The following is an 18,272-nucleotide window of genomic DNA, read 5'->3' as shown; positions in this document are numbered from 1 at the left end:
TGAGATGACATTCACTAAATAACCTATAACTACCCATTTTAAAGGATTCAATTCGGTGGCATTTAGAACATTCACAATGTTGTGTCTCTATCACCTCTGTGTAATTCCAAAACATTTTCATCATCTAAAAAAATCCTTGTGCCTATTAAAAGTCCCCATCTCCCTGCTCCCCAACCCCTGGAAACCACAAATTTTTGTCTCTACAGATTTACCTGAAGATTTCATATAAATGGAATCAAAATATGTGCCCTTTTGTGTCTGACTTATTTCACTAAGTGAGGTTTTCTAGGTTTATCTATGTTGTAGACTGTATCAGTACTTTATTCCTTTTTAGGGCTAAGTGATACTCCATTTTATGTATAAATCACATTTTGTTTATCCATTCATCCAGTGGTAAACATTTGGGTTGTCTTCATCTTTTAGCTATTATAAATAATGCTGCTATGAATATTTGTGTACAGTTTTTGTAAGGGAGTGTTTTCCTCATTTTCCTTGGATAGCTACCTAGGAGTAGAATTGCTAGGTCAAATAGGAACTTTATGTTAAATTTTTTGAGGAATCATCAATCTGTTTTCCACTGGAGCTGAACCATTTAACATTCCCACTACTGACATACAAGGATTCCAGTAACTCTGCATCCTTGCCAAAAAATTACAGCTTAATTTAAAATTGAGCTCGCAATAGGTTCTCTCTCTCTGTCCCTCTCCCTCATGCTGTCTCTCTCTCTCTAAATAAATAAATGAAATTAAAAAAAAAAATCAATTGGCTACAGATGTACGCTTTATTCCTGAACTTTCAGTTCTATTCCATTGGTCTACATGTCTATCCTTATGCCCATGGTTTTTTGTTGTTGCTAAATACTTGTGAGATAGTATGATAAAAATAAGAAATATGATAAAAATAAGAAATAAAAAAAAATAAGAAATAAGAAATAAAAATAAAAATAAAAATAAGAAATCCAGTCTTTGTCCCTTGTTCCTGGCATAGAACTCCTAAAACCCTTGCAATTTCCTAAGTGATATGAGTGAGAGGTGCATCTTCATGACACAAAAGGTTATGGGGGGCCTTAGATAGCTTCTGGTTTGGAACTTTAAGTCCCACCACATCCTGGCCTCTAGGGAAGGGAACAGGGACTGGAGACAGAGTTAATCACCAATGACCAATGAAAATATATATAGAAAAAAAGAAAAGAAAAGAAAATATATATAGAAATCCCTGAATTACAAAATTCAGACAGCTCCTAGCATCAAGTTGCTGGGAGGGTGGAAGGCCTGTACAGGGCATGGAAGCTCCATGCATACCCCCTTCCTCCATGCCTTGCCTTATGCACCTCTTCCATTTAGCTGTTCCTAAGTTGTATCCTTTTTAATGAACCAGTAACAATAAGTAAAGTGCCTTCCTGGGTTATAGGAGCCATTCTAGCAAATTATCAAACCAGAGAAGGGGGTCATGGGAACCCCTAATTTATAGCTTGTTGGTCAGAGCTGCTAGGAGCCTGGGACTTGAGACTGGCATCTGAAGGCATGGGGGCAGTCTCGTGGGATTGAACCCTTAACTTGTGGAGTTTACACTAATTCTTGGACATCCAGTTAGTGTCCACAGAGAATCAGAGAACTGTTTGGTGTAGAAAAGCCAACAGCTTTGGTGTCAAAAGTATAGTGAGTAAAAAGCTTTTAGCTTGGATTTTTTTTTTTATTGGTTTTTCTTTTTGTCAGTAAACCACAAATAAGTAACACTGTGATTTATAATGTTTTCTTTTAAATTATTTTCCAAACATGATGATTTCCTTATAAATGAGCATGATTCTTAAAGGCATTTTTAACAACTTTATTGATCTATAATTCATTTACCATATAATTCATTTGAAATATACAATCCAATGTTTTTTAGTTTATTCACAGGATTGTACAACCATCACAGTGTACTTTTTAAAACACTTTCATCCCTTAAGAGAAACCTCATTAGCAGCCAATTCCCATTCCCACCTCCCACATTCCACCCCCAGTCAAACAACTACTTACCCATTTTCTATCTCTGTGGATAACTATTCTGAATGTCTTATAAAAATGGAATCATGCAACATGTGGGTTTTTGTGCTGACATGTTTCACTTACTTAATATTTCCAAGATTAAGAATGGTCATGGTATATAGCATATATCAGTACAGATGACTCTTGAGCAATGCAGAATTTAGGGTCATGGACCCCTGACATGGGCAAATCCATGTATAACTTCTGATTCTCCAAAAACTTAACTACTAATAGCTTACTGTTGACCAGAAACCTTACCAATAACATACAGTCAAATAACATGTATTTTATATCTTGTATTATATACTGCATTCTTAACAATAAAGCTATAGAAAAGGAAATGTTGAGAAAATAGATTTACAGTACTATACTGTATTTACTGAAAAAAAAACTTGTGTCTAAGTAACCCATGCAGTTCAAACCCACATTGTTCAAGGGTCAACTGGACCACTTCTTATTGTCAAATAAATATTCCACTGTATGGATATACATTTTATTTATGCATTTATCAGCTGATGGACATCTGGAATGTTTCCTACCTTTTGGATGCAATAAATAACATTGTAACTGATGGTTACCAGAGAGGAGATGGGCAGGGGGACGGGGGTTAAATAAGTGGTGCAAATTAAGGAGTGCACTTGTGATGAGCACCAGGTGTTTTACTGAAAGTGCTGAATGACTATATTGTACACCTGAAACCAATATTACACTGTATGTTAACTGTAATTTAAATAAAAATTCAAGGGAGGGTGTTGTACCTGGGTGTACCTCAGTTTCAGTTACATGTTCCACTCTTGATTTTGGCTCACATCATTATCTCAGGGTTGTGGGACCAAGGTCTGTGTTGGGCTCAGTGCAGAACTGCTTAAGATTGTTTCCCTCTCCTTCTGCCCCTCCCCCACTCGTGCTCTAATATAAATAAATAAATCTTAAAAAAATTTAAAACTTAAGGGATCATTAGATGGCTCAGTCGGTTAAGCATCCAACTCTTGATTTTGGCTCAGGTCATGATCTCAGGGTTGCCAGATCTAGACCAGCACTGGGCTCTGCACTGGGCATGAAGTCTACTTAACATTCTCTCTCTCCCTTTGCTCCTCCCCACTCCTTCTCTAAAAAAAAAAAAAATAAAACTTAAAAAAATATACATAATACTGCTATGAACATTTTATTTAAGTTTTCAGTAACATTTTTTATATATTTTTTAAAGATTTTATTTATTTGAGAGAGAATGAGAGCCAGATGAATCATAGAGGGAGAGGGAGAAGCAGACTCACTGCTGAGCAGAGAGCCTGATGCAAGGCTCAATCCCAGGATCCTGAGACCATGACCTGAAGAAGGCAAACACATAACTGAGCCACCTAGCCACCCCAGTAACAATTTTTTTTTTTTTTTTTGATGTTAAATGCTTCCTTTCTTTTTTTTTTTTTTTTTTTTTTTAATTTTAATTTTTTTATTTTTTTCAGCATAACAGTATTCATTATTTTTGCACCACACCCAGTGCTCCATGCAATCCGTGCCCTCTACAATACCCACCACCTGGTGCCCCCAACCTCCCACCCCCCACCCCTTCAAAATTCTCAGATCGTTTTTCAGAGTCGATAGTCTCTCATGGTTTACCTCCCCTTCCAATTTCCCTCAACTCCCTTCTCCTCTCCATCTCCTCTTGTCCTCCATGCTATTTGTTATGCTCCACAAATAAGTGAAACCATATGATAATTGACTCTCTCTGCTTGACTTATTTCACTCAGCATAATCTCTTCCAGTCCCGTCCATGTTGCTACAAAACTTGGGGATTCATCCTTTCTTTCTTTCCCCAGTAACAATTTTTATCTTAAAGTCCATTTTATTTGATATTAAGATAGCCAATCCGGCTCTCTTTTGGATACAATTTGCCTGGTATATCTTTACCATCCTTTTTTCAACCCACTCTATCTTTGAATTTAAAGTGTCTCTCCAGTAGACAGCATATATAGTTGATTATGGTTTTTTTTTTTTAAATATTCTGCCAATCTCTGCCTTTTAAGTGTTCAATCCACTTGATTCAACTACGATAGGGTAAGATTTACTTCTGCCAGTTAACTTTTTTCCCTATATGTCTTATGTCTTCTTTGCTCCTCTATTATTTCCTTACCACTTTGTTTTGTGTTAGATATTTTCTAGTGTGTCATTTCGATTATCTTGTTATTCCTTTTGTGATTTTTTAAAAAAAGTCATTATCTTTGTGGTTGCCTCAATTACAATTAATATCCTCACTTTTAACAATCTAATTTGGATTTATATCAATATAATTTCTATACTATACAAAAACTTTGCTCTTTTGTAGCTCCATTCCTTCCTTGCCTTTGTTCTATTGTCATAAAAGTGCATATTTATCTATTTTATATACCTATTAACACAGATTTATAATTATTGCTTCAATAGTCATCTTTTAACTCACAAGAAAAGAGTCATAAACAAAACTACCTTTATATAGTCTTTTATATTTACCTATACAGTTGCTCATACCAGTGTTCTTTATTTCTTCATGTGGGTTTGGGTTACTGACTTGGGTCCCTTCATTTCCACCTGAAAGATTCTCTTGAGTATATCTTATTTTTTCTAAATTAATTAATTAATTTTATTATGCTAGTCACCATACAGTGCATCATTAGTTTTTGACGTAGTATTCCATGACTCATTGTTTGCGTGTAACACCCAGGTTTCCATGCAATATGTGCCCTCCTTAATACCCATCACCAGGCTCACCACCCCCCATCACCTCCCTCCCCTCTAAAACCCTCAGTTTGATTCCCAGAGTCCATAGTCACTCATGGTTTGTTTTCCCTCTGACTTCCCTCCCTTCATTTTCCCTTCCTTCTCCTAATGTCCTCCATGCTATTCCTTATGTTCCACAAATATGTGAGACCATATGATAATCGTCTTTCTCTGTTTGACTTATTTCACTTAGCATAATCTCCTCCAGTCCCATCCATGTTGAAGCAAATGTTGGGTATTCATCCTTTCTTCAGTATTTCTTATAGGGCAGATCTATTAGAGACAAATTCTCTCAGCTTTTGTTACCTGGTAATGCCTTAATCTCCCCTTCATTAGTTGAAGAATTTTGCGGGATATAGAATTCTTATTGACAATCTTCTAATTTTTTTTAAAGCACTTTGATTATATCATACCACTGCCTTCTGGCCTGGTTTCTCATAAGAAACCAGTTGTTAATCTTATTGAGAGTCCACTGTACAAGATTAGTTTGCTTCTTTCTTACTGTTGTCAAGATTCTTTGTCTTTTGATGGTTTAATTATGGTATATCTGGGTGTGGATCTCTTTGAGGTTCCTGGTTATGAAGATTAATGGTTTTCATCAAATTTGCTATGTTCAGGGCCATTATTTCTTCAAATATTCTTTCTTCCCCTTTCTTTCTCTCCTTCTTGTGTGACTTTCAGTATGTGTACTGGCCCACTTGAATGGTATTCTACAAATCTATGAGGGTTTTTTTTTTTTTTTTTTTTTAAAGTAGGCTCTGTGCCCAACATGGGGCCTGGGCTCAACCCTGAGGCCAAGGCACAACCAACTGAGCCAGCCAGGCATCCCATAGGTGGTTGTTGTTGTTTTAAATACCTCCTAGTTCTTTACTGTTATGGTTTATATGGAAAGACAGTGTTCTTATACTTTCTTGAGTTTTTTGGGCATGCTTTCCATCAGTTCTTTGAAAATATTTAAAATAGCTGAGTTACAGTCTTTTTGAAAGCTACTCCAATGTCTGGGCTTCCTCAAAACAGTCCCTACTGGGGCGCCTGGGTGGCTCAGTGGGTTAAAGCCTCTGCCTTCGGCTCAGGTCATGATCCCAGGGTCCTGGGATGGAGCCCCACATCGGGCTCTCTGCTCAGCAGGGTGCCTACTTCCCTTCCACTCTGTCTGCCTCTCTACTTGTGGTCTCTATCATATAAATAAATAAATAAAATTAAAAAAAAAAAAACAGTCCCTACTGACTACTTTTTCCCCCTTTGAGTACGGGCTATGATTAATTTTTGCTGCTATTGTTGAAAGCTGGAAACTTTAAATAACATAAAGTGACAACTCTGGAAATCAGATACTCCCCCCTACCACCACTTCCTGGGTTTATTGTAGTTGTTTAACAAATTTCCTGAACTAATTCTGTAAAGTCTGTATTATTTGTCATATTTGTTCACTGAGGTCTCTTCTGAGCTAGTGGTCAGTTAATAATTTGAAAGAGATTCCTTAAATGCCTTGAATCTCAGCCTTTGCTGAGAGAGTGTATATATGTTGAGACATGCCTTCAGTACTCTGGCAGGCAGCTTACAATACTGCATTGGCCTTCGGCCATCACATCCTGCTTGTACAGAGCCTCAAGATCAGTCAGGGCTTAAGGCCCTGTCAATTTTTTCTTGGGCAGGGGTAGAGCTCTGTGCATGTACATAGTCATCTAGTTTCCCAAGAATATGCTGAAACTTTTGAAAGCCCCTGTGAATATCTCATTCCACAGCTTTTCATTTTAAAATTTTTAAAGCCGGGGGTGCCTGGGTGGCTCAGTGGGTTAAAGTCTCTGCCTTCAGCTCAGGTCATGATCCCAGGGTTCTGGGATGGAGCCCCGTATCGGGCTCTCTGCTCAGCAGGGAGCCTGCTCCCCCCCCCCCGCCCCGCTCCACCTGCCTCTCTGCCTACTTGTGATCTCTGTCAAATAAATAAACAAAATCTTAAAAAAAAAATTTTTTTTTAAGCCAGCTTATTTTTCTCAACTACTAAGATCCCCACAGGCAGCTGTGATGTTAAACAATTGCTGCTGATGGTGTATCACAAGTGTCCCAAGAGAAAAGGCCATTTGCAACAAGCAAGAGTGAGTCAAGTCAAATAAAAGGCAAGGTTTGTGGGCACCTGGGTGGCTCAGTGGGTTAAATTGCTGCCTTCGGCTCAGGTCATGATCTCAGGGTCCTGGGATCGAGTCCTGTATCGGGCTCTCTGCTCAGCAGGGAGCCTGCTTCCCTCCCTCTCTCTTTCTCTCTCTCTCTCTGCCTGCCTCTCCATCTACTTGTGATCTCTGTCAAATAAATAAATAAAATCTTAAAAAAAAAAAAAGGCAAGGTTTGTGAATGGAGATTTCCAAGGAACTACTAGGTAGTTCAAATGACATTTCTCTAGGAAAGGTGCTTTTGGGGGAACTCTAAACATTCCTAGCCTCCTTCAGAGGCTGTAAGGTTGCTGTATTTTACCAGTTGGTGGAACTGTTGGTTATCAAGGCCATCAGAAAACTGTACAAAGAGGGATGGGAACAGCACAAGTTAAAATGTCACCAAGCTTGTTATTCTGAGATGTAGCAAATTTTCTTAAATAAAAGTTCTTTGGATTTTTGTAAACCTGTGATTAATTTCCAGACATCTGAAAAATCTGTTTTTTCTAAAAAAAAAATTTTATTTACTTATTTGACAGAGAGAGAGAGAGTACAAGTAGGCAGAGTAGTAGACAGAGGGAAAGGGAGAAGCAGGCTCTCCACTGAGCAGGGAGCCCAATGTGGGGCTCAATCCCAGGACCCTGGGATCATGACCAGAGCCGAAGGCAGCTGCTTAACTGACTGGGCCACCTGGATGCCCCTGAGAAAGCTGATTTTGAGAATTTTTGCCAGGACTACTTTTATGGAGGAGATTTTCAAAGGTCCTTACTCACATTCCTGCTGATATCCTGTGTGTAATATTTTATGTTTTACATATTTTACATTTCTCTGGGGTATATAAGTGGAATTTCTAGATCACATGGTAACTCTACATTTAACTTTTGGAGGAACTGCTAAACTATTTTCCCTCATAGCTATGTGTTTTACATTCCCACCAGCAATGTATGAGGGTTCCAATTTCTCTACACCATTGGCAACATTTGTAACTGCTGATCCTTTTGATTATAGCCATCCTAGTAGGTTCAGTGAAGTGACACCATATTTTGTGGGAGGGTTTCTGTTTTAAGTAAGCTCTTCACCCACAATGGGATTTGAACTCATGATCTGAGATCAAGAGTGGCATGCTCTACTGACTGAGGCAGCCAGCCACCCCTCACACTGTTTTCAATTTATATTTCCACAAGGACTAACGATGTTGAACATCTTTTCATGTGTTATTGGGCATGTAGATAACTTTTTGGAGAAATATCTGTTCAAATCTTTTTTTTTAAAGATTTTATTTATTTATTTGACAGACAGATTACAAGTAGGCAGAGAGGCAAGCAGAGAGAGGAAGGGAAGCAGGCTCCCTGCTGAGCAGAGAGCCTGATGCAGGGCTCGATCCCTGAGCCGAAGGCAGAGTCTTTACCCACTGAGCCACCCAGGCACCCCTCAAATCATATTTTATTTAAAAAAAAAAAAGTGTATATTTTATTTTGCCTTTTTTATTACTAAGTTGTAAGATTCTTTAAATATTCTAGGGGCGCCTGGGTGGCTCAGTGGGTTAAGCCGCTGCCTTCGGCTCAGGTCATGATCTCAGAGTCCTGGGATCGAGCCCCGCATCGGGCTCTCTGCTCAGCGGGGAGCCTGCTTCCTCCTCTCTCTCTGCCTGCCTCTCTGCCTGCTTGTGATCTCTCTCTGTCAAATAAATAAATAAAATCTTTTAAAAATAAATAAATAAATAAATAAATATTCTGGGTACAAGTCCCTTATCAGATATACGATCTTGAAATATTTTTTCCAAATGGCAGGTTATTTTTTCACTTTCTTGATGGTATCATTTGTAGCACAAAAGATTTTAATTTATATATATTTTTAAAGATTTTATTGATTTATTTGACAGAGAGAGATCACAAGTAGCCAGAGAGGCAGGCAGAGAGAGAGGTGGAAGCAGGCTCCCTGGTGAGCAGAGAGCCCGATGAGGGGCTCGATCCCAGGACACCAAGATCATGACCTGAGCCGAAGGCAGAGGCTTAACCCACTGAGCCACCCAGGAGCTCCTCAAATCATATTTTACAAAAAAATTTGTGTATTTTATTTTGCCTTTTTAATTACTGAGTTGTAAGATTCTTTAAATATTCTGGATACAAGTCCCTTATCAGATATATGATCTTGAAATATTTTCTCCAAATGGCAGGTTATTTTTTCACTTTCTTAATGGTATCATTTGTAGCACAAAAGATTTTAATTTTGCTTTTATATGTTTTTCTTTTGTTGCTCATGCTTTTGATGCTGCATTTATAAAGGTTCTGCTTAACTCAAGGTCACTAAGATTTGCTCCTATGTTTTCTAAGAGGTTTACAGCTTCAGCTTTTACATTTGAGTCTGATCCATTTTGAGTTAATTTTTAGTATGATGAGAGGTAGGGGTTTAGCTTCATGCTTTTGTATATATGGATAGCCAGTAATCCCAAACCATTTGTTGAACAGACTATTCTTTCCTCTGTTGAACTGTCTTGGCATCCTTATTAAAAAACCCAACAGACCATAAATGTAAGAGTATTATCTATGGACTCTCAATTCTACCTTATTGATCTATGTGTCTATTTCTATTTTAGTACCATAATGTCTTGATTTTTTAAAATATTTTATTTATTTATTTGACAGAGAGAGAGAGATCACAAGTAGGCAGAGAGGCAGGCAGAGGGAGAGGGGGAAGCAGGCTCCCCACTGAGCAGAGAGCCCAATGTAGGGCTCAATCCCAGAACCCTGAGACCATGACCTCCACCGAAGGCAGAGGCCCAACCCACTGAGGTACCCAGGTGCCCCAACTGTCTTGATCATTGTAGGTTTGTAGCAAGCTTTGAAATTGGGAAGTATGAGTACTCTTATTTTGTTGTTTTCATGAAGACTGTTTTGGCTATTTTGAGTTTCCTGCAATTCCACATGATTTTAGGATTAGCTTATCAATTTCTAAGAAGAACTTAGCTGATATTTTGATAGGGATTACAGTGAATTTGCAGATCAGGCTGGGGAGTACTAACATCTTAAAAATATTAACTATTATGATCCATGAGCACGAGATGTTTTCCCATCTATTTAGATCTTCTTTAATTACTTTCAACAGTGTTTCATAGTTTTAAGGATATAAGTTAAATACTTCTTTCATTAAATTTATCCCTAAGTATTTTATTCTTTTTGATGCTACTGTGAACGAAATTTCATTTCTGAATTGTTCATTGCAAGTGTGTAGGAACACAACTGATTTCTGTATACTGATCCTGTACTCTACAACCTAGTACTTGTTAGTTCTAGAATTTTTTATTAGATACCTTAATATTTTCAATATATAAAATCATGTCATCTGCAAACAGATAGCTATAATTCTTCCTTTCAAACCAGGATGCCTTGTATTCTTTTCTGATTGCTCTAACTAGATCTCTAGTCTGATGGTGAACAGAAGTGGCAAAAGTAGGTATCTCTGTCTTGTTCTGATCTTGGGAAAAATTTCAGTCTTTCACTATTAAGTAAGATGCTAGTTGTTTTTCTCTGAAGCCCTTTATCATGTTAAGGAAGTTCCGTTCTATTTCTAGTTTGTTGAGCATTTTTATCATGAAATGTGTTGGGTTTTATCATATGCTTTTTTCTGCATCTGCTGAGATGACCAAAAGGTTTTTGTCTTTTATTCTATTAATATTGTTCATTATTTGAATTGATTTTTGGATATATTTTTTTAAGATTTTTTTATTTATTCATTTGACAGAGAGAGAAAGAGATCACAAGTAGGCAGAGAGGCAGGCAGAGAGAGGAGGAAGCAGGCTCACTGCTGAGCAGAGAGCCCGATGTGGGGCTCAATCCCAGGACCTGAGATCATGACCTGAGCTGAAGGCAGAGGCTTAACCCACTGAGCCACCCAGGCGCCCCTGATTTTTGGATATTAAACCTACCTGGTATTCCCAGATAAGTTCCACTTGGTCATGATATACAATTCTTTTTATATGTTGCTGGATACAGCTCACTAGTATATTGTTGAAGATTTCTGCATCTACAATCATAGGAGAGAGTGGCCTGCAATTTCCTTGTGATGTCTTTGTTTTTGGTATCTGGGTACTGATGGGCCTCATAGAATGAACTGAAAGGTACTCCCTTCTCTTCTATGTTTTGGAAAAGTTTGTGAAGGATTAGTACTAATTTTTCTTTGAATATTTGGTAGAATTAACCAGTGAAACCATCTGGGTCAGAGTTTTTCTTTGTGGGTAGTTTTTCCATTACTAATTGAGTGTCTTAATTTATTGTATAGGCCTATTCAGAATTTCTACTTCTTCTTGAGTTATTTTCAGTAATCTATGTCTTTCTGGGAATTAGTCCCTTTATCTAAGTTATTTAATTTACTGGTATACAATATTCTTGTAGTCTCTACTAATCCTTTTTATTTCAATATGGTTTGTACCAACTGTTTTGGTAAATAAAGTTGTACTGGCATGAAGCCATGGCTATTCACTTACATATTGTCTAAGTCTGCCTGTATTAAAACTTCACAGCTGAGTAGTTGTGACAGAGACCAAATATTTTTGGCCCACAAAGCAAAAAACATTTACTATCTAACCCTTTATAGAAAAAATATGCTGACCTCTGGCTAAGAAGAATAATATACTTGAAGTACTCAGGTTAAACTGGAGCAAAGGGCTTTTGAGAAAGTATTAGAGGCAGTTAAAAAGTGGAATGAATTAACTATGATCTAGTTTTGTAAGTATCAGCTTAAAGCTTCATTCCAACCCCTCAGACCTCATCATTTCTGGGGGAACAAATTTATTTCCAGACCAGATTCAGTACAAAGACTGAGCTTCATGAAATAAAGAGGAAATTCAAAAACAAAAAGTATTTTGGGCAAGTATTTGGGAAGAGTGATAAACGCTAAACTGTGACTAATTTTGTTCCTTGGTTGAGGGTCCTATATATCGAGGGCCTTCTTTCTGAAAGCAACATAATGGCTCAAAAAGCACAGCTTTCTCGTTGACTCTTGAATAGCATGAAGGGCTAGGGAAGAGGGATCTTCCAGCTCCCCTCCTGGCTTCTCAAAGGTAGAGTGAATCAATTTTTTCTTTTCGTGCCCATACCACCTTGAAAATTCACCATGACAGCATATGTCATACAGATTTTACCTGTTTGTGACTCTCTCGTGATTCATCCCAGCATCTGCAGGCTCCATGTAAGGTACACTCCTCACCCCTCACATCACAAACACTTCACTAACGTCATTTCCATTAGCAACACCAGAACTGGGTGCAATCTCTGCCTACTGTAAGAGCCAGCAACATCTAATTCCTTTCAATAGAAAACCAACGGTCGAGTTTCCACATGAGAAACACTCCATACACAGCATCTATCTAGAGTTAGTAACTCCCCAAGAGGAAATTATTCCAGATAACAAATGCTACATCACAGAAAATGTCCTAGGTGTAAAATTATTCCTTTTATGAAAGCCTGGGCAATCAGACCCAAACAAGCTGTCGTGGGTGAATCATTATAATGTTATTATCATGTGCAGGAGCAATGGGAATGCCCATTATTCCAGATATGATATGAGGTTTCCTACAAATATATTCTCATTCCAGCTTAACCTGACAATAAGTAGTAACTGGGGCTGAAAGGAAGCCATGGGCCTATCACTAAAAGGCTCTGTGATTAAGCAAGTCCCTTAAGTTACACCAAATAACTACTAGGTCACCTGAGGAGACAAACTCGTCAGTGTAATATAAACATGAAGGGTTAGAGCAGAGGTACTTCAACTCTGACCTCATCTATGCCTCAGAATTCTGAGACAAATGTTAGGCCATCTTCGAACTCTCCTCTCCCTGAGAGGCATCCCATGCATCACCAAGTTCTAGTCACTTCACCTCTAAAATCTCAAGCCTTGCCTTGTGGCACTTGGCTGGCTGAGTCGGTATAGCATATGACTCTTTTTTTTTTTTTTTTTAAGATTTTATTTATTTATTTGACAGAGGAAGACACAACAAGAGAGAGGGAACACAAGCAGGGAGAGTGGGAGAGGGAGAAGCAGGCTTCCCGCCAAGCAGGGAGCCCGACATGGGACTCAATCCCAGACCCTGGCATCATGACCTGAGCTGAAGGCAGAGGCTTTAACTCATTGAGCCATCCAGGCACCCCGAGCATGTGACTCTTGATCTTAGGGTCGTGAGTTTGAGCCCCACATTGAGTGTTGAGATATAAAATCTCAAGCCTTGCCTCTCTTGTTCATCTCCAATGCCAGTGCTTCTTCCATCTAAATCACTCATGGCTCACTTCTTCTGGGAGTTACAGAGTAGAGGAGACTCCCAAAGTGGAGAGAAGTATCTGTTCCATCTTTGCTCACTCTTCACCTTTCTCATATATGTCTTTACTTCAGAACACACTATATGGCTTTCTTCCTGTATCTGCCTGTCAACTAGCTTCCCAGCCTCCAGTCTTCATGGTGGGCCCTCTTCAACAACACTGATAGCATTATTTTGACCCCATTATGCTGCGGAGAAGGAAAATAAATCCTATCACTCTCACTTTAAAATCTACTGCAGACCCCGGCGGGCGTCACGAGTCGGTCTTGCTCTTCTTTACCTCCCTCCTTCTCTCCTCTACCTCTCAGTCGAGTAGTCTGGCAGCTGGTTTTAGACTGCGCATCCGTGTGCGGAGAGACTCCCCAGAGCCATGCCCGAGGTAGTGGATACATGCTCCTTGGCCTCTCCGGCTTCGGTCTGCCGAACCAAGCACCTGCACCTGCGCTGCAGCGTCGACTTTACCCGCCGGGTGCTCACTGGCACCGCCGCGCTCACGGTGCAGTCTCAGGAGGACAATCTGCGAAGCCTGACCTTGGATACAAAGGACCTCACGATAGAAAAAGCAGTCATCAATGGACAAGAAGTCAAATATACTCTTGGAGAAAGACAAAGTTACAAAGGATCACCAATGGAAATCTCTCTTCCTATTGCTCTGAGCAAAAATCAAGAAGTCGTTATAGAAATTTCTTTTGAGACCTCTCCAAAGTCTTCGGCTCTTCAGTGGCTCACTCCTGAACAAACTTCTGGGAAGGAACACCCCTATCTCTTTAGTCAGTGCCAGGCCATCCACTGCAGAGCAATTCTTCCTTGTCAGGACACTCCTTCTGTGAAATTAACCTACAGTGCAGAGGTATCTGTCCCTAAAGAATTGGTGGCACTTATGAGTGCCATTTGTGATGGAGAAGCACCTGACCCAGAAGACCCAAGCAGGAAAATCTATAAATTCAGCCAAAAAGTGCCCATGCCCTGCTACTTGATTGCTTTAGTTGTTGGAGCTTTAGAAAGCAGGCAAATTGGCCCAAGAACGTTGGTTTGGTCTGAGAAAGAGCAGGTGGAAAAGTCTGCTTACGAATTTTCTGAGACTGAATCTATGCTTAAAATTGCAGAAGATCTGGGAGGACCGTATGTATGGGGGCAGTATGACCTGTTAGTCCTCCCGCCGTCCTTCCCTTATGGCGGCATGGAGAATCCTTGCCTCACGTTCGTAACTCCCACTCTGCTGGCAGGAGACAAGTCACTCTCCAATGTTATCGCACATGAAATATCTCATAGCTGGACAGGAAATCTAGTGACCAACAAAACTTGGGACCACTTTTGGTTAAACGAAGGACATACTGTATATTTAGAACGCCACATTTGTGGACGACTGTTTGGAGAAAAGTTCAGACATTTTCACGCATTGGGAGGATGGGGAGAACTACAGAATTCGATAAAGACTTTTGGAGATACACATCCTTACACCAAACTTGTGGTTGATCTGACGAATGTGGACCCCGATGTAGCATATTCTTCAGTGCCCTACGAGAAGGGCTTTGCTTTACTCTTTTACCTTGAACAACTTCTTGGGGGTCCAGAGGTTTTCCTAGGATTCCTAAAGGCTATGTTGAAAAATTTTCCTACAAGAGCATAACCACTGATGACTGGAAGGATTTCCTGTATTCCCACTTTAAAGATAAGGTTGATCTTCTCAATCAAGTTGACTGGAATGCATGGCTCTATTCTCCTGGAATGCCTCCTGTAAAACCCAATTATGATATGACTCTCACAAATGCCTGCCTTGCCTTAAGTCAACGGTGGATGACTGCCAAAGAAGAGGATTTAAATTCATTCACCCCAGCAGACCTGAAGGATCTCTCTTCTCATCAGTTGAACGAATTTTTAGCACAGATGCTCCAGAGAGCGCCTCTTCCATTGGGGCACATAAAGCGAATGCAAGAGGTGTACAACTTGAATGCCATTAACAATTCTGAAATACGATTCAGATGGTTACGGCTCTGCATTCAATCGAAATGGGAGGAAGCAATTCCTTTGGCTCTCAAAATGGCAACTGAGCAAGGGCGAATGAAGTTTACACGGCCTCTATTCAAGGACCTTGCTGCCTTTGACAAAAGCCATCATCAGGCCGTGCGTACCTACCAAGAGCACAAAGCAAGTATGCACCCCGTGACCGCCATGCTGGTGGGGAAAGACTTAAAAGTAGATTAAGGACCTACCAACTGCTGATTTCAGATAGTTCTCTTTTTTAAACCTAATTCACGAAGAAATATACAAGTTCAGCTCATATGTAACTAGAAATGTTGTTTTTGTTCTGGCTTTTTACTGTTTTGTCAGTGATTTTCATAAATAAAGGTGAGCTACCTTCCCCCCCACACCCCCCCCAAAAAAAAAAATCTACTGCAGAATTCCAACTGCCAGCAGCATGCACCTCAGTCTTGTCTCCACCCATCTCTTACCCTTGCCCCTCTAGCTGCCTCTTAAGCATCTGATAGGTATTAGCCAAAGTGATGACCTCAGACTCTCAGAAAGAGCCATTCACACAGTTTCCTTTCCAAGTGCACTCTTAAAGGTGGCAAAACACAGCTTAGAGGCCCCCTCTGTCATGGGGCCTCTCTGACTTAAGGTATTCTCACATAGCACTCTCCAAATGTCTGACAGTTTTCTAGGTGCTAGAATCCCACATTTATACTTTTCCCACTAGGCTATGGAAGATGATTTAATGGCCAGCATTAGCTAATAAAGATCTAAAGTCATACATCTGTAGTGAAGTATCTGGTGACTAGATTAGCCACCAAGAACGAAAAAAGGAAGCACAGCAAAAAGTTACCCCTTTCATCATAAAAGTTTATGAATTAGTAGGAACCCCTGGGTGGTACAGTCAGTTTTAAGTGTCTAACTCTTGGTTTTGGCTCAGGTCATGATCTCAGGGATGTGAGATCAAGCCCCACATCAGGCTCTGTGCTCAGCGAGGAGTCGGCTTAAGACTTTCTCTCCCTCTCCTCCCGCTGTGTCTCTCTCCTGTGATCACTTGCTTTCTCTTCAATAAATCTTTAAAAAAAAGTGTATGAATTAGTAATATTCCATTAAAGCCCTTAAAATAGAGCCCTAAAACTACCTCCCATAAACCTATAGGTTCCAAGTTGCTCTACAAAATTCTCAGCAATTCACTTCTCAAAACTGTGCCAGAAAGTTTTCAGGATGAATATCAGTAATCTGATGGAATGCAGTGTAGTCAATGGGCCAAAGTTAACCTAAAATTTTTATGTGATCCAAAGTTTGGATTTCTTGTTACCTCTATTTCTTTTAGGCCTGGGCCTATTTCTTCTGCCTCACACCTGTACCAACTTCAGTATTACACCTCTACATTGTATCAGACCTTCTTGAAGGTAGCCAAAACCTTACCTGAGCTGAGATGCCAATGAGGAGCAGCCACTTCTGGTACTCATCAGTCCGGTAGTGGATCATCTGGCACCCTGCCAAACTGGCATGTCTATCAAACATCTTCACAGGTTGAGAGTCGCCTTCCATGCTCCAGTGGTAGACTGTGGTCTCAGTCACCAAGGCAACAGTGTTTACAGAGACCCATTTCCAGAATATCACCTCTTCTGCCATTGTATGAGACTTCATTTTACTCTTCATTTCAATATTAAAGATTTGAAGTGTCTTCCCAGCTAGTATTTGATGTGATGAAGATTAGAGAAAGAGAAATTAAAAATCTGAAAGACGAATTCTTACACTCTTAATTCTGAATCCTTTTAATATTACTTTAAGTTGTACTACTTACAAGTAATCTGATTAAGAAGGGAAAAGAGCTGCCTGAGTGCAATTAACCACACTTTGATGTCTTAATATTGAGAAAAGCCTTCTTCCTCAGAAGAATGTAAAAGTGTATGAATAACAATCAGAAATTAGTTCTTTTTGAAGCAACTATCAAGAGAATCAATTTTAAATTGGTATCTTCTAGTTTTAAAATATTTTCCTGGGTAAGTTAGCAAAAACAAGACATTCTTTCTTTGTCTGGTGCCTCCAACTTTCAGGAAAGAATACCATCATCCCTTCAAATTAAACAACTTCTCCAGAAAACAGGGTCGTTTTATCTTAAATTTTAGACTAGTGATGTCAAACAGAATTTTCTACAATGTTGGAAATGTTTTGCACTTGCACTTCCAGTATGGAAGACCCTAGCTACATATGGCTATTAGGTACTTGAAATGTGTCTGCTAAGACACATTTAAGGAAACTGAACTTTTACTTTAAGTTTAATTAATTTAAATTGAAACAGCTTCACATGGCTAGCATCCAATGGGATAGCTAGGTTCTAGAAAAAGACTTTAGCATCCATCCTCTGGCAAGAGACTCCTGTCATTTCCACCTCTGATAAAAAGCTAAGTTCTGATCTTTGTATCTATGCAAAACTCAGAGCTAGCATGAAATACTGCTTCCTCCCAAATCAGGACCAACACAAGGATTATTTCTCTGGCCACTTCTACATGGCACTGTGTTGGATATCCTAGCTACTGTAATAACACGAGAAAAATGAAAGGCATAAAGATGAAAGAGGAAATAAAACTGCCTTTATTCACAAACAACTTTTACAAAGAAAATCCTAAGGAATTTACAAATCTATAAAGCCATTATCAGAACTAATAGGCAACTATTAACAATACTGCAGGGCATGAGGTCAATATACAAAAATATCAATTGAATTCCCAGATGCCAGTAGCAAACACTTTGGAAATAAAATTTTTAAAAGAACTGTAATATCACTAAAAGGAAAACAAAGTCCCTGCCAACCAAGAATCCTATATCCAGCAAATCTGTCTTTCAAATATGAGGGAGAAATCAAGACATTCTAAGATAAACAGAAGCTAAGGGAGTTTGTTACCACAGCACTAAAGGAAGTCCTGCAGATTGAAATGAAAGGACATTATAAAATAATTTAAAGCCATATGAAGAAATAAAGATCCCAATAAAGGTAAATACGTGGGTGATTACAAAAGCTTATACTTTTGTAACTTTGGCTTACAACTCTACTTT

The 18,272-nt window shown here is 39.2% G+C and overlaps 2 protein-coding genes across 3 annotated transcripts in view; one reads left to right on the top strand and one right to left on the bottom strand.

Moving 5' to 3' along the window:
* Window positions 1–18,272, bottom strand: part of CLTCL1 (clathrin heavy chain like 1) — a 96,668-nt gene that overhangs the window by 58,856 nt on the left and 19,540 nt on the right. For both annotated transcript variants that reach the window (XM_047697159.1, XM_047697158.1), the window contains exon 3: window positions 16,638–16,906. In XM_047697159.1, the coding sequence (XP_047553115.1) occupies window positions 16,638–16,906 (269 nt within the window). The remainder of the gene's footprint in view (window positions 1–16,637; window positions 16,907–18,272) is intronic.
* LOC125082040 (leukotriene A-4 hydrolase-like) lies at window positions 13,569–15,614 on the top strand. Its single transcript, XM_047697160.1, is given in 2 exon segments — window positions 13,569–14,833; window positions 14,836–15,614. Coding segments are annotated over 2 exon segments (1,833 nt in total). The 5' UTR covers window positions 13,569–13,608; the 3' UTR covers window positions 15,444–15,614.

This window comes from Lutra lutra, chromosome 12 (assembly GCF_902655055.1).
Source record: "Lutra lutra chromosome 12, mLutLut1.2, whole genome shotgun sequence".
NCBI lineage: Eukaryota > Metazoa > Chordata > Mammalia > Carnivora > Mustelidae > Lutra > Lutra lutra.
The sequence above is the reverse complement of the archived record's forward strand: the minus strand, read 5'-3'. Positions and strand labels throughout refer to the sequence as shown.